Source organism: Ovis aries, chromosome 15, assembly GCF_016772045.2.
Source record: "Ovis aries strain OAR_USU_Benz2616 breed Rambouillet chromosome 15, ARS-UI_Ramb_v3.0, whole genome shotgun sequence".
Lineage (NCBI taxonomy): Eukaryota > Metazoa > Chordata > Mammalia > Artiodactyla > Bovidae > Ovis > Ovis aries.
The window spans coordinates 28,326,668-28,342,472 of record NC_056068.1 but is presented as its reverse complement, the minus strand read 5'-3'; the positions used below and the strand labels follow the sequence as shown (position 1 = coordinate 28,342,472).

The window sequence follows — 15,805 nt, the reverse complement described above, 5'->3', positions numbered from 1 at the left end:
TCTTGGAACCTTTTCCCTTCAAAACATTTGTATGTTTTATTTGCACTGGTTTTGATGTCTTGTTTCATAACATTTTATCATTTTCAATAGAGGCAATTCATTATGTGCATAATTAGAAGCCGTTTGATTTTAATTTCCTTTAGCGTTTTTATAGAAATAAGCAAAAAAAAATTCTTTTTGCCAGACCACATGTCCTGATTTGAGATGTGGGCATGCGGTCCTTGCAGATGAAGGTTCACACTGTCCTGCCATGGGTGGGCCTCTGAGCTTGACCGAGCCCCATGGGGACAGGATCGTACCTCAGAGGGCTCAGAAGCACCTGTTTTAGGAGCCGAGGTTGGCAAGGCTAAGATCATCCTCACAGGTGCTGTGAGGACATTTTGGGCCATTTTGTCTCCCCAGAATCCTCTTCTGAAAGAGGCAATCTGGAACCCCTGTTCTCCCCAACAGCTGACTTTGTGGGGGCAGATTTAGGAATAAAGGTAGCTTCATCCTCCGGGTATTCGGCATTTGCTGAGTAACTGTGGAGGCCTTGGAGGAGGGGCAGGGGACAGGTCTGGCTAGTTCTGCGCTGTTGTTCATACATGGGATTACTTCACATGTCCCAACCAGCTTCCCCGCCCAGCTGCGGGGGGGTGTGGGGGGCGGCCCTCAGTTCCAACCCCCTTTTTCCCTACATGCCTGGGACGCCAGAGGCCAACATGGATCTTCCCTTCAACACCAGCTGAGTCTGGAGGCTTCAGGCCTTGGGAGACCATGGAAGGGGACAGCCGCCGGGTGAGTGCATCTGGGGACCTCGGGCCAGAACCTCCTAGCACCGGGAAAGTAGGGATGGGTCTGGCAGCTAGGTGTGGCACGGGCACCCGTGTGCGCATTGGGTTTCATAGGAAATTGAAGGTGCCTTTTCCAGGAGCTACTTGGCAGCTACTTGGGCAGCCTGCTTTATCACAGTTCCTAGAAGGGGCTGCATGGGAGGAGAAGCTGATGGGATTTGGAGACTGGTCAGGAAGCAGCCCCTGGGCTCCGTGGCTGGATCCCAGCTTCCCAGTCTGTGGTCTCTGAGAACCCCAGCCAGTGTGTGTGCTCCTGGGGAATCTTAGCTGGTTTGAGAATCACAAAAAATTATTAATAGCATTCTCACCAAGCTTCAAGGTTATCTTGGGAAACTTCCTCACTAAACCATCCTGGAAAAGGTGACTTTCTATGTGCATTTTAGATCTTCAAGGGGCTTTTTCAACCTCCCTTGGTCATTATTTTGAGCCTCCATAATCATCACGCTTGGAAAGTGCTTCCTTATGTCTAACCATGATTCCTTCTGCTACAACCAAGGTGACTTTCCTCTTCTGCTTCTGGTGGTGGAGAGCAGCCAACTGTCCTCTGTGGAAAAGCCTGCCATGTGCCTCTGAAGGCTTCCAAAGCTTTTGTTCAACGATTCCTCAGCTCAGCTTTCTTTTCTTGAGGGACATTCCTCTTGTGCTCTAACTTCTCCTCGGGTCTTATTTTCTGCGCATCTCCACCTTCTTCTGTTCTCTACTGGTGTGGTAGAATCTAGGACTTGGGGAAGGATGGGCCACCTCTGGAACGGAAGCCTATGTCCTGGTTGACAGTGGGCTTGTGGTCCATTCTGAACCCCAGAAGTGTTTCTGCACACGTTACCATCATCTCTCCTGCCATTTTTTTCCAGCTGCTTCTTGACTTTTCTGTCCTTGGTTTTCTCTCCTGCCCTCTACTCTGGACTTCTTGGCTCATGTCTCTGCCTCACCAAGCTCATTCGACCCTAGGCTTCTGGGGGTCATCGGAGCCTCTGGTGAGCAGTAAGCGTAATGCAGAGGGAGTTTTGTCTGAGGTACGGGGAAAGTGAGCCCATGGTCTCAGCCATGGGTCATGCTCCTTGATAACTTGCTGGGAACCTAACTTCATGGCTCCTAGAACAGAAGCCCAGGTCAGTCCCTGGGGCAGGGTGACAGGAGTGGGTGATACCTGCTAGGAAGCTCACCTCTCCAGAGTTAGGGACCAACATGGAAGGTCACTGGAGCACAGGATGGATGCAGGCTTTTCATTATTGATGGATAAATGGCGCATGTGTGGCAGGTGCCATGTTCACTCTGGGAGGCTGTCCTAACTTACCTCAGAATGAAAGAACTGAACAATTGCTTCCTTAATTAGGGTTCTTAGATTTGTCCCCTTATTTAAGGTGGAAACTCCAAGATTGTGAGCCTGATGAGGGGGACAGAGAGAGCTTCCTGCAGGTTTTAATCTTATCTGCAGTGGGTTTCTTAATACAAATGAAATTGAGTAAGAGCAGAGTGGGAGTAATTGATCATGCAAGGCTGTGCCTTCTCCCTGAGGACTCTGTCTAGAAAGATGCGTTGTACTTTTTGACCATCAGCTCCATAGAGGAGTGAGAAAGATGGTGGCCACTGGACTTCAGCCTGATGAAGCTTCTCTGAGAGCTGGTCGGGACTTCAGGGGAATCTTGGAAAGAAGGTAGAGAAGGTTCAGAGCTTCTTTGTATTCAAAGGAGAAGCTGTAGGGTGTGGTGGACAGAACACTGACTGAGTTCCTGGTCAGCTGTGACTTTGAACCAATTACTTAACCTTTCCGCACCTTAGTTTCTTCATCTGTGAAATGGAACCAATGTAGTATCTACTTCAAGGAGTCTTAGAACAGTGTCTTTCACATAATAAGGCTCTTTGACGAGAATGTCTAGCATAGTTAGATAGATATAGATATACAGGTAGACCTATATTCATAGCTAAGATTTATTGTCATCATCATCATTGTCTAGGGTCTGGTCCTAGTTCCTCTAAATCTGGACAAATATCTTCTGTTCTCTGTTCCTCAGTTTCCCCACTTACAAAACGAGAGGGTTGGACAAACTGCCCTGAGGCCCTTTCCTGGTTCCGTGACCATCTCTGGAATCACATAGAGTGGAATTACAGCTGTGCCACCACGGAGATGCACGTTGCTTCTTTAAAAATAGTGTGTATTTCGTGTTTTTTCATAAGGCTTCACATTCTTAATCCTTAAAAAGAAGTGTCACATTTATTAAAGAAAGACAGGAGTAGACCCACTGACAAAGCAACAATTCTCTGTAGAGTGGCTCTTCCCCTCCTGGGTCTACTTAAAGTGGAGCAGGTTTTCCAAGACCACGGATGCAGTGGACTTGAGAATGGCTGGAGATCCCAAGTCTGGTCCAGGATGAGGCAGCCTCTCTACAGGAGGCTTGTCAGGTTCCCAAGATGGCAGACAGCAGACTCGGGTGACTCTGCCACTCCCTAGACCCTAAAGTGTAGGCACCCCCTAGGACCTCGGGCACCTGCCCTTCGTCCCTGCAGGTATGCAGCCCTCACCTGAGACCTCTGGGTTCCCGGTCGGCACTGGTGCTGAGCAGCCTTCCACCAAGCCCAGCCTGCCTTGCCGCCCCCTGTGTTGTCCCTGTGACCTGGCAAATGTGAGCATCAGTGTGGGGGGGTGTGTGTGTACGGGGCTGCAGGCTGGGTGCTGGGCAGGAAGACCGACTGATGTAACAATAGCCACTTAGCTTAAGTGTCTTGGGTAAGTGTTTTGGCAAAACAGCTTCCTCTTGGTATGGCAACAACGGGGGTGGATGGTGCCCAGCCAGGCAGGGAGGATGCTGGACTGGGGCATGAGGGAAGTTAGCACAGGGAACCCCGGGCTTTGTCAGCCAAGTGGAGGCCTTGATAAAGCCAGGTGGAGTCTGTGGTAGGGTAGCAGTACCCAGGACTGCCCATGGGGCTCCCATTCATAGCAACCCTGAACTGTGTCAACACCCCACCATTGGCAGAGAGGGGACATAAGGAGAAACTGAGGAACCAAGTTCCTGGGAAACCAAACATTGTTTGCTTGGCAATAGGGAGTACTCAATACTCTTTGAACTATTTGATGAATGAATGAATGAATAGGAAGGTGTTTTCATTCTGGCCTAATAGGGATCCCCAGCTTTTTCACATGTTTAAGAGGCATCATAAACTAGAAGGAACTTTAGCTCCCAATCATGCTGGCAATTTTCAAGTTCTTTGTAGCAGCAGCCTCTTTCATTCAGATGAAATCTTATCTGGAACCCATTGTATCAAACTGAAAAGTTAATCTGCTCTGTTTGAAGTGGGATAAAGGACTTGAAGACTTTTACTTACTAAGCTGGATTCCAAGGCGTCTCCATGGAACTTCGAATGCTCAGTAGAAACTTGTCTGAAAATAGCTGGTTGTTTTTTTAAATTTATTTAAAATTTTTTATTTTGTATTGGGGTATACCAGCCCAGTAACAAACAACACTGTGATAGTTTCGGGTGAACAGGGAAGGGACTCGGCCATACATATACATGTATCCATTCTTCCCCAAACTGCCATCCTATCCAGGCTGCCACATAACACTGAGCAGAGTTCTCTGTGCTAGACAGTAGGTCGTTATTGGTTATCCATTTTAAATATGGCAGTGTGTACATGTCCATCCCCAACTCCCTGACTATCCCTTCCTGCCTTCCTCCCGCCCCACACGCCCCAGCAACCGTAAGCTCAGTCTCAGAGTCTGTGAGTCTGTCTCTGGAACAGCTGATTGTTCAATCCCTTCATTGTGTAAAGTTGCCAGCTCCAGAAAGGAATGCCGTTATCCCTCAGGTCACAGAGCTGGTTCAGAGCAGAAGCAAGACTCCATGGTGCCTTCAGTGCATGGGGCGAGGGGCGCCTCACAGCTCCGGCTCCTTGTCCTGGAGCCCAGTTTAATTCCAGGCTGCCTCGGGCCCCTGAGGCTAACATTGCTTGTGTGTGTGTGTGGGGGAGGAGGCGCAGGGGGGTGGGGGTGGGTGGTACTGGGGGCTGGGTGGGAGGAGATGCTGGGGAATCTGCCTGCGTTCTGAGGCCCTGTATCTGTGGGGTTTCTCCGGGTCCAGGGAAAGGAGGGGAGGAGTCAGCCCTGTGTACTGGAGATGCGACGAAGCCTGGCTTGGGCAGTGGGGATGGAAAGAAGGCTGAACCTCTCTGATCCAGTCCAGTTCATGCTGGAGGGCGTTCAGGCTCCCCTGCCATGGCCCATGGGCTCCACAGGCTCCCAATAAGCCAGGGAGCTTTTTGGGTGCTGTTAAAGGGGCTCCTGATCTTTCTTGGTATCCCGGCTTCTGCAGGGTTGGGGACCACTTCTTCCTGCCTACCCTGGAGTGCTGGGGTGCCTAGCCCTCGAACCTCCTTGATGCTAAGGATCCCTGGAAGAGCGACATTGCCACAGGGGCCTCAAGCTGGTGAAGAGTCCTTCCTTTTCTGAGCTTGTTAAGGGGTGGGCAGTAGGGGGACCCTGGAGGTGGGCAGCAGCCTGAGGGCAGGAGTCAGGTCCTGATTCTGATTCTGGCACTGCCCCCGCTGGCTGTGTGACCTTCAGCAAGTCACACTGCCTTTCTGGGCCTTAATGACCTCAGCAGTAGGAAAATGGGTTGGACTAGGGGGATTTCAAGATGCTTCTAGTCTGTAGACAGCCTAAAGCACAGCCTAGGGCTGAGGAGGGAGGCCCAGTCAGTCCGGGCTGGACTTGAAGGGCCCTGATGGACCTGCCCTTGGTCCTGAAGACATGTTCAGGTTGCCGCAGGTAGACCTTTTTTTCTTTTTAAATTAAAAAAAAATTAAATTTAGTTTAAAAATTGGAGTATAATTGCTTTACAATGTTGCGTTAGTGTCTGCTGAACAGCAATGTGAATTAGTTATATGTATACATATATCCCCCCTCCACCCGCCCCCGGCACGCTGCAGTCATGGGGTCACAAAGAGTCAGACACGACTGGGCAACTGAACAACAACAACAGACCCCCCTCCCTCTAAGCCTCTCTGCCACCCCGACTGCCACCCCACCTCTCCAGGTCATCACAGATCACCGGGCTGAGCTCCCTGTGTTATGCACACGGCTGTGTATATATGCCTGTGCTGCCCTCTCGGGGCTTCTCAGGTGGCGCTAGTGGTAAAGAACCCACTGCCAACCCAGGAGACGTGAGAGATGCAGGTCGGGAGGATCCCCTGGAGGAGGGCATGGCAACCCACTCCAGTATCCTTGCCTGAAGAACGCTATGGACAGAGGGGCCTGTGGGCCATGGTCCACGAGGTCGTAAAGAGTCGGATGCGACCGAAGCGACTTAGCACTGACCAGCACGACTCTCTCAGTTCGTCCCACCCTCTTCTTCCCCTCCTGTGCCCACAAGTCCGTTCTCCACGTCTGGATCTCTATTGCAGGCGGACATTCTCAAGTCTAGCGTGAGACGTTATTAAAGGGCACTTTTCCCTGTGCTGCCCGGGGCTCTGAGTGACGTGCAGAGTGCAGCCTGCCGTCCGCGGGTAAATAACTGTCACTGCGGAAAGCCCAGGGCACAGTCCATGGCGGCAGCCACGTAACTGCTGAGATGAAGCAACCGGAGAGTGACTGTGACATCACTCAGCACAGCCAGAGGCCCCCGCCTCCCTGGCACCTCTGGCTGGGCCTGCAGGAGATGCAGAGAGGCCAAGGGCAGGATACACCCGGGGGCTTGCTGGCTCACCCCCATCCCCCACCAGGTGAGGGGCCAGGGCAGAGCTGCAGCAGGAAGCCCTGGCCCAGGAGCCATGGTGACGCTACCCTGGATGCAGTTGGTACAGAGGGCAGGTCTCTAGTTTCAGTCCCTGTTCTGCGATTAGACAAGACGTACCTGAGCAACTTTGAGCAAAGCATACAAATAATTAGGGCCTCTACTTTCTTGTCTGTAAAATGGGCATAATAATCCTCAGCAACTCCTGGCCAGGAAAGTGCTTGGAAAGAGCCCCAGGGCCCAGGACCGGGCCTGCTCTTGTCAGCCCTCTCCCTGGCCCATCCCCGCTGCCTTCCTGCGGACCCCGGCCCTGCCTCCCTCCTCCTGCCCCAGAACATCTTGAGGGGACTGGATGAGTTTTGAGTAGGGGTCCCTGGGAGCTGCAGAGACACAGCCAGGCAGCAGCAGCCACCTGGGGTGTAGGCCTGGTCCATAAGAGGGTGAGGGTTCACAGCTCTATTTGCTGAGGGGTAAACCCAGAGACCACGCCAGGGGTGGATGGGGTTAGACAGGAAGAAATGCCTTAGGCTCGGCAATGCTAAGCCAGGGAAACAGCCCTGAGTCACCCAGGCTTCAGCTCTGCCCTGTCCACCCCCACCTCCCAGGGAAGGCAGTGGAGCCTCTGGTCTGCAGGTAGGTTGTGGAGAGCCTGGGCCTTGGTCCTCTGAGTTCCATTACTGGGTCTGCTGCTCACGGGCCAAGGCCAGGAGTCAGGCCGGTTGAGGCCTGGGCTCTGCCCCTTGTGTCCAGGACCAAGGGCAGGAAGTCTCCTCCCCGCCCTGTTCCCCACCTGCTCAAGGCATCTGCCCTGAGGGTGAGGTCAGGTCTCCAGGAGGGATGCTGGAATCTCAGCAACTGCTCTCCAAGAATTGAGGAAAGGAAATGAGTTACTGCTCTAGTAGGCTAGACCTGAGGAAGGACTTCCGGGAAGGTGGGGAGGCAGGCCGTCAACGGCCACGGAACCTCCTACTCTGGGGGGTCCCGGAAAATGAGAATACCTAGCATGTCCTGTGATGTTTGGAGTCAGGAAGACGGAGTCAGTGGCCTCTCTCTGACGCTGTGTTCCTCTGGTCTTGGGGCCGCGCTTTCACCCCCTGTCCCCGCTAGGCGCACACACTGGGGTGGCTCCCCACATGGACCGCTTCGTCCGGCACCTGGAGGTCCCTGGTCCGCGGGCTCAGAAACTCTCCACTTGCCTCCTACCCTGTCTGACACTAGAGTGCTTGTGCTCCTGGGGCGTCCAGCCCCTTCTGGGGTATCACTCTTTCTCCCCTTCCCCCAGCTTCTCCTCCACCCCCACCCCCTGCCTCCCAACCCTGGGAAGTCTTTGTGCTGGGCCACCGAGGCCCAGAGTCAACAGTTTGAAGGAGTCTGACTGGAGATGACTCACCCTTCCACCTGGCTCCTTGGGCACCAAGCCCCTGGGTTGGTTCCATCTTACAGGTCCCACCTCCCTCTAGACTCAGAGAAGAGGGACCCAGGTGGTTTCCTGCCAGGACCCCAGGGCTCAGCTCATCTCTGCTTCCTGTTGGTCAAGGCCTAGGGTGGGCAAGTTGGGACCTACCTGTGGGTGAAGCCAGCATCAGGGACAGGGACCCTGCCTCTCATGGCTGCTCTTGGCCTCCTGCTCTGCCTCCTGCCCCCTGTTCCCTCCAGCCTCCCCCAGGTCTACCCATGCCCATCTTCCTCTGGGCCTTCACCACTGCAGGCCTCTCAGCCCTTTCTTATACAGCCCCTGCCCTTCATGATGGGGTAACAGGATCAGAAGCTTGTGATCAAGTCCCAAGACCACCAATCCTTTTAGAGGTTTTAGGCATGCTCTTGAGTGCCTCTGAACCCCAGTTTCCTCATGTATAAACTGGAGATAAAAATTTCTGTCCAGCTTGTTAACTAAGAGCCTTGTGAAAAGTGGAATAAAGGGTATAAAAGCTCTTTGCAAATTGTAAACCCTGAAGAAATGCAGGAAGTTACTATGGGCCTTCTTGATACTCTGGGGCCAGATTCTACTTGCTCTGAGGGGGCCTGGTGAGAATCCAAGCCCATCAATTAACTGAGATGTGAATTTGGGCATATTCTCAACCACGCTGAAGCTCAGTTTCAAAATCTGTAAAATGGAGTTAATAATACCAACCACGAAAGCTGTTATGAGGTTGAAATGGGATCAAGTGAGACGTCTGGTGGGCTGTTCCATTTGTTACAGTGATGAGCATTTATAAACTGGGCTCTGTCGTATAGATTCCTCGCTTATCTGGGGGAAGGAGACAAGATCAGTCCCATTTCGCACGTGGGGAGACAGATTCTGAAGAGTTAACTCGCCTGCCTGAGCCAGTCAGGCATGGATGTCGTCATATTTGAACACAAATTTTTCCATCTGAAGCCCAGTATCTTTAACAAACAAACAAATAGACACCTACCCACCCGCCATCACCAAGCGTGATGGTCGCCAGGCGCTTACTCTGCAAAATTCATCACCCACCGCTGCAATGCTATGAGGCAGGGTGACCAGCTCACTGAACAGACGAGGAAACCAAGATGCACAGAGGTTGAGCCACTTTCCCAGAGTTACCACCCGGCTTCGAGAGTTCTGGAGGGCTCCTGACCACCAGGTTCCACCCGAGATCCTGACAGGCCTCTGGGACCAACACTGGTTCCCACCAGAAAGTTCCACAAGGTCGAGATCCCTGTAGGGACCCCCGGCCCCACCCCCAGATCCCCTCTGGTGCTCCCAGCCCTGCGAGGCCCCAGCCCCGGTTCTCAGGCCACGGCGCAGATGCAGAACAAGCAACCGGTGCGGCGTTCAGAGAGGTGTGCAGCAGCCTCTGGCTGCTGACTCAGGGGGGCAGGGGGCTCAGACGCATGCCGGCTTGGGGCAGTTCCGGACTCTGGGGTTCCGGGCAATCTGTGCTCTGAGCCTTGGATTCCTCATCTACAAAATGGGCTTCCAGATGTGTCTACCTCCCACGGATGGAGGATCCCAGGAGGACAGAGATATGCAGGTTTATGGTAAACCCTAAAGCGCCACTCACTGGGAGCTATTATCATATTATTGTCTTGAGTTATGGGAATTTCCCCTGAGGTGGGGATAAACTTATATTATGAGCATCACAGACGGAGACCTGGTAGGTCAGTGGGGATGCCACCATGCCAAGGTCCCGGGCAGGCGCTGAGGCTTGGGTGACTGCTGGGAAGGAAGGACGGGACCCTACCCAGCCTGAGCTTGTCCCTCTCATGGTAGGACCTTGGTCTGGTCTTTGTCCAGTTCCTTCTTTCTCCAAAGATGAGCTCATACCACCTTATAGCCCTCTGGTCGTGCCCCAGGGCTGTTAAATCTCAGCACGGTGGGTGCTGGGTGCGCCAGTGCAAGGGGAGAGAGGAATGACCGTTACCTGCTGGACACAGGCCAGAGATTTCCTATTTTATCTCATTGAATCCTCAGGACGACTAGTCCTATTCTACAGATTAAGAAAAAGGGAAGTTGAGGGGCTTGTCCAAAGTCACACCTCGGGTGAGACCCAGGACTGGGGCCCAGGTCTGCCTGACACCAAAGCCAGTGCTGTGAACAGAGGCATTGTACATTTACACATATTCTCACCTCCTCTCCCTGCTCCGACTCCTGTCCTGATGCCCTTGAGGCTTCCAGGGGCATACCCTGTCTTTGTTCTGTGGAGCTCTAGCCTCTAGACAACGAGGGTAGGAAGGAAATTTGAGCTCTGGTTCATCTGGGTCAGCAGCTGCTGCAGGTGCTCTTCACGTCCCTAAACACACACGCGTGTGTCGCTGCTGTGCTGGCCGGGGCATCTGGACCGTGTGTATTTACCCACATCCGTCAGTGAACCCCGGGGACTAGTGACTCCTGGGATAGTCACTCCTGGTCCCTGCCCCTGGCAAGCTGAGCATAGTCAGGGACGTGACACTCTTTCTTGGATTCATCTCACAGCCTCCAGAAAAACAAAGAAGTAACTAAATCCGTTACCTCTGACTCTTAGAAGATGGAGTTAAAAGAAAAAAAACCAACCCTGTCTGGTAGGCTTGATAGTGTTGACTTGAGTTTGATGTTCTAATAAGCAGGACTTTTTAGTAACTGGGCTGCTTACCAATAATGTCAAATGCGTTTAAGCACAGTGGTAGGTGAAAGATGAAAAGGAGGTGCCTGAGGTCCAGACCACATCCCCTCCTCACAGCCCTGCTGACTATACCCCCAGTGCAGGGACCCTGAGCACAGGTCCCGGCTCCTCCCACTTCCTGCTGCTCCCCCGTTGCCCTCCTTGGTGTTCAGTCAACCTTCAGCAAAAATGAGAATGAGGGGCAGACGTGACCCCCTAGGCCAGGCTAGCCCCCAGCTCCCCTGCTGTGCTGGGGACACGTACAGGGGCTTAGAAGGCAGAGGTGGTATGAGGGAGGGCAGAGACCTCTGTAAGGGGCCAGGGGGAGGAGAGAGGAGGCCTAATCTGGTGATAGGGCCTGGGTGTCCTACAGACCAGGGCATGGCTGCCACCAGAGGCTGCTCGAAGGTTTTCCATCAGCCCTGGCTGCTCACCAACTCCCAGTCCCAAATTGAGTGCACCCAAAGTTTTTGAACTGTGGTGTTGGAGAAGACTCTTGAGAGTCCCTTGGACTGCAAGGAGATCCAACTAGTCCATTCTAAAGGAGATCAGCCTTGGGATTTCTTTGGAAGGACTGATGCTAAAGCTGAAACTCCAGTACTTTGGCCACCTCATGCGAAGAGTTGACTCATTGGAAAAGACTCTGATGCTGGGAGGGATTGGGGGCAGGAGGAGAAGGGGACGACCGAGCATGAGATGGCTGGATGGCATCACTGACTTGATGGACTCGAGTCTGAGTGAACTCTGGGAGTTGGTGATGGACAGGGAGGCCTGGCGTGCTGCAATTCATGGGGTCGCAAAGAGTCGGACACGACCGAGCGACTGAACTGAACTGAACTGAAAGGCTTTCCACGGAGGAACAGCGCTGGCGTTCGTGGATCACCTGCTCTGGCCGCAGCTGCTTTAACTCTCACCTCCCTCCTCAGAGAGGCTGCAAAGCCTCCTGGTTGAACATGACCTTCAGAGCCCAACTTTCTGGGCTCACAGCCTGGCTCTGCCACTCTCACGTGAGATCAAGTTTTGATCAAACTCTCTGCTTCTGTTTCCCTGGATGCACAATAGGGATAATCAGCGTTCCCTCCTCATAGGGTTGTTTCTCAAGATCAAGTGAATAAATACATATAAAGCACGTTAACTCCTCTGAAACTACGGATTAAAGTGCTAACTCTAGATGAATGAATCACTTCTCCTATAGCTGAATAAGGTTAAGGACCTTGGTCACCTTCTTCCCCTGCCTTCTACCTCTCCTGTTGTGTTGTGTGTGTGTGTGTGTGTGTGTGTGTGTGTGTGTGTGTGTGTGAGTGTGCACGAGTTCCCTTGTTACTGAGAAGAGGGGAGAACAAGACAGGTCAGGGCTTTTCTTAAGCAGTGCTTCTCACACTTTTTGATGACAGCTCAAAGTAAGAATGATGGTTTATAATCTAACACACATACACAGAAGGATGGGGTGCTGGGGAGTGAAGAGGGAAGAAAGGGTGGTAACTCCCAGCTCAGAGTGAGGTCTGGTCCAGCAGCCTCTTTTTTGAGGGTCCCTAGACAATGGTAACCCACTCCAGTACTCTTGCCTGGAAAATCCCAAGGGTGGAGGAGCCTGGTAGGCTGCAGTCCATGGAGTCATGAAGAGTTGGACACGACTGAGCGACATCACTTTCACTTTTCACTTTCATGCATTGGAGAAGGAAATGGCAACCCACTCCAGTGTTCTTGCCTAGAGAATCCCAGGGACGGGGAAGCCTGGTGGGCTGCCGTCTATGGGGTCGCACAGGGTTGGACACGACTGAAGAGACTTAGCAGCAGCAGCAGACACATGTAGCCCCTGGAGGAGGGCATGGCAGCTCACTCCAGTATTCTTGTCTGGAGAATCCCAGGGACAGAGGAGCCTGGTGGGCTAGAGTCCATAGGATCACACAGAGCTGGACTGAAGTGCCTTAGCACAGCACAGCAGACACATACAGCCAAAGCAGATGCCCCGCGCTCTAGGCAGATGGCCCAGTGCCCTCTGCCCACCTCTCTGTAAGGGCAGAGACCACAGGGAGTTGGGGACAGCAGGCTCTGAGCTTTCTTTCCATCCTCAGACACTCTCTTCCCTGTTTGGGGGCTCTGCTCACCCCTTAGCCACCTGCCCCAGGACCTATCTCCTGGGTCAGCAGGGCTGACTGCTGCATGAGTTAATAGAGGAGCAGCCTGAGGGACATCCTTTGATCTGCTTTCAGAATGCCTCCCTGGCAAGGACGCCTCCAGCCCGGGCATCCCCGGGCCGAGCACCCCCAGCCCGGGCATCACCTTCCAGGTCATCGTCTGGCAGGTCCTCGTCTACCGTGTCAGCATTGACATCATCTCCAACCCGAGTGTACCTTGTGAGAGCCACACCAGTGGGGACTGTCCCTGTCCGTGCGTCTCCTGCCGGGCCCGCAGCAGCCACCAGGGCCGCCAGGGAGAGCCCAGGTAAGGGGACTCCTGCAGGGAAGGCAGGAGGGACAGGGGAGCCATCGGAAGGCGGAGGGGGTGTGGTGCAGGTAAATCTCCAAGTTGGGTGCTCTCTGCTTCTCCTCTAGTTCTTGGATGACAACGTCTGGGAAGGAGGGGGGATGGTTTGGATGGGCAGTGGGGGACCTGGGGAGGTGGGGGCAGAAAGGAACCATCACACACAAACCCAAGACAGTGGGAAATTGGGGCAAATGTGGCAAAGCATGAGAAATCAGGACCAACACAGCAGGCATGAATTTGGAGGCTGCACATACTGGGTCAAGGTGCAGATTTTGAGAGCCAGAGCTCCTGGTTAGAAACCAGGCCTCTTTCCTAGAGCTGCCCTGGAGGGTCTGCCAGGGAAGCTGGAGTCTACACGGGAGTACAGCGATGATCAAGGGCCTATCTGTGGGTGAAGGAACAAAGGGAGAGATTCTGATCAGGCAGGCACTCCCCACCCCCAACTTCCCAAGCTGGCCATTATGATTCAGCCCATACGGAGACATGCCAAATGGGCCTCAGGGACTGGCTCTGCCCTTAATGAAGCAGCCCTTTTGCCCCCATCCCAGCTTGCCCTCCTCTTGCCCTCGAGTTCAGTCTGCCCATCTTGCCCTCTGAAGAGTCAATGAGGCACTTTGGTATAGAGACCTTCGGCATCAAACACATTTCATTTGAATCCCTGTTCTGCCACTCACTAGCCAAGTAACCCTGAGCAAGTCATTTAACTTCCATGAACCTCAGCTTCCCCATCTATAAAATGGGTATAATAACGCCCAGTTCACACAGTTGCTGTCAGAATTAAATAAGATACCACACATAAATGCCTAACGGGCCCATAATAGATGCTAAGTAAAAGGGAACTTGGTATCAGGCAGGGATGGTACCATATGCTGGGAGGAGAGGGCCTAACTGGGTCCTCCTGGACCAGCCTTCTTTCCCTACCCCATCTCCTCTCTGCCTGACTCCCCTCTCTCAGTCACACCCTCCCCTGCTGCTGGCCTGCTCCTAGGTATCACCTTGCCCAAGTTCACCTGGCAGGAGGGCCAGAAGCGGCTGCCGCTCATCGGATGTGTCCTTCTTCTCATCGCCCTCGCGGTGTCGCTCATCATCCTATGTGAGTTTAACAGAGGGAGCAAGGCTGGCCCCTGGTCACTGCAGGGTGGAGTGGGGTTGGGGGATGGGGGCACTCAGCAGGGAGACAAAAGTAGGGAACACACACAGGCTGCCGTGTTCACAGAGGGACACTCTTACAAGTGGCCTTGAACCCTGGCACTTCCAGGCCCCTTGGCGGTGGGTGGGTTGAGAGGGTGGGAAGTCAGAGGAACCGGCAGTGGGTCACTTCTGTAGTAGTTCACCAGTCTGAGCTTAGTTTCTGTGTCTTCAAATGGGATTAAATCCATTCATTCATTAAAATTAACATGTGCTTAGTAAAATATCCTGAAGATTTCACTGGGTTATGAGGAATAAATGAGCTAATGGCACAGTGCCTGACACAAAATCCCCCTCTAAAAATGTGAGTTATTTAAAAAACAGACACTTGGAACATTGATGAGGTAAAGGCCCCTTGGGCATTTTTTGGTTAATGAGATCAAGCGTTCAGGGGTCCAATCTCCCTGAAATCCACATCTTCTCGAAAAGACACTCAGGACCTGTGCCAGGGCTCCCTGCGGGGGTGTCTGCTCTGAGCCCAGCACAGTGGGAAGCAAAGGAGAGTACCCACTGTACCCCCCAGTCCTTGGGGCGAGTACAGTCTCCTGGGGGACAGAGATAGAAATGATTAAGGCCAAGTGGATTTGAGTATTACCAACAGGAAGAGAGGACAGCTGTGTGGGTACAGAGGCAGGGGGCAGTTCCTGAAGGCTGTGGGGCCAGATGAGGATCCAGAAGATGGCAGGGAGGGGAGGATCTCCTGGCAGGGCATCTAAGCGGGGTGAGCAGCTGCAGGAAGTGTCGGGGGGGGAGGCAAATGGACAAGTTGGCATGGGGAGGGACCCGATTCACCAAGGTGAATACTCATCTGGGGACCTGAAGGCTGTCCTTGGGTTGGGCATGGCTTGGCCACGTTGTAGAGAGCTTGAAGTGCCAGGCCAAGGGGTAAGGATTCTGTTACAGAGGCTGCACAGGGTGGTGAAGGGCAGGCTGGGTGACTACAGGGAAACAGCCAGCTGGCAGGGCTGTTTGAGGAAGAGAATCACGTGGAAAGAAGTAGCTGGTTACAAGTACAGCTTTAGGACCAGACAGACCTGCTGAAGCATCTTGGCGCAGCCACTTAAGTTAATGAACTTCCTGAGCCTCAGTTTCCCCGCCTGCTTGACAATGCGCATGAGGGTGTCAGCACAGAGCCTGCCCCGTGGCCCCCATGTGAACCTCCCACCAGGATGCTCGACCCTGTTCCCTCCCTTTCCCACACAAGGCACATGCTCCAGGGGAGGCCCCTAGCAGTGCACAGAGAGCACCAGGAAATAATCCAGGGGGAGGTGAGAGGGCAACCTGGGCAGGGGGGACTCTCAACATGATTTCACAGCATTTCCTTAAGTCCCCTGACCTCCGGACTTCCCAGGGAGGTCGTCACTGAGCAGCTTGGCAATGTGGTCAGGACTAGAGCCCCCGTCTCTTGAGAGCTCTCTGCTGCACATCAAGGCGATCCCAGGAGCCTCGGTGCCCGGGATGGGGGTT

The 15,805-nt window shown here is 53.4% G+C and overlaps 1 protein-coding gene across 2 annotated transcripts in view; it reads left to right on the top strand.

The window, feature by feature from the left end:
* The first annotated feature begins 663 nt into the window (after window positions 1–663).
* TMPRSS13 (transmembrane serine protease 13) overlaps window positions 664–15,805 on the top strand; it is a 33,182-nt gene continuing 18,040 nt past the window's right edge. For both annotated transcript variants that reach the window (XM_012095513.4, XM_042232686.1), the window contains exons 1-3: window positions 664–777; window positions 12,877–13,108; window positions 14,139–14,243. In XM_012095513.4, coding sequence (XP_011950903.2) covers window positions 757–777; window positions 12,877–13,108; window positions 14,139–14,243 — 358 coding nt within the window. In that variant the 5' untranslated portion in view covers window positions 664–756. The remainder of the gene's footprint in view (window positions 778–12,876; window positions 13,109–14,138; window positions 14,244–15,805) is intronic.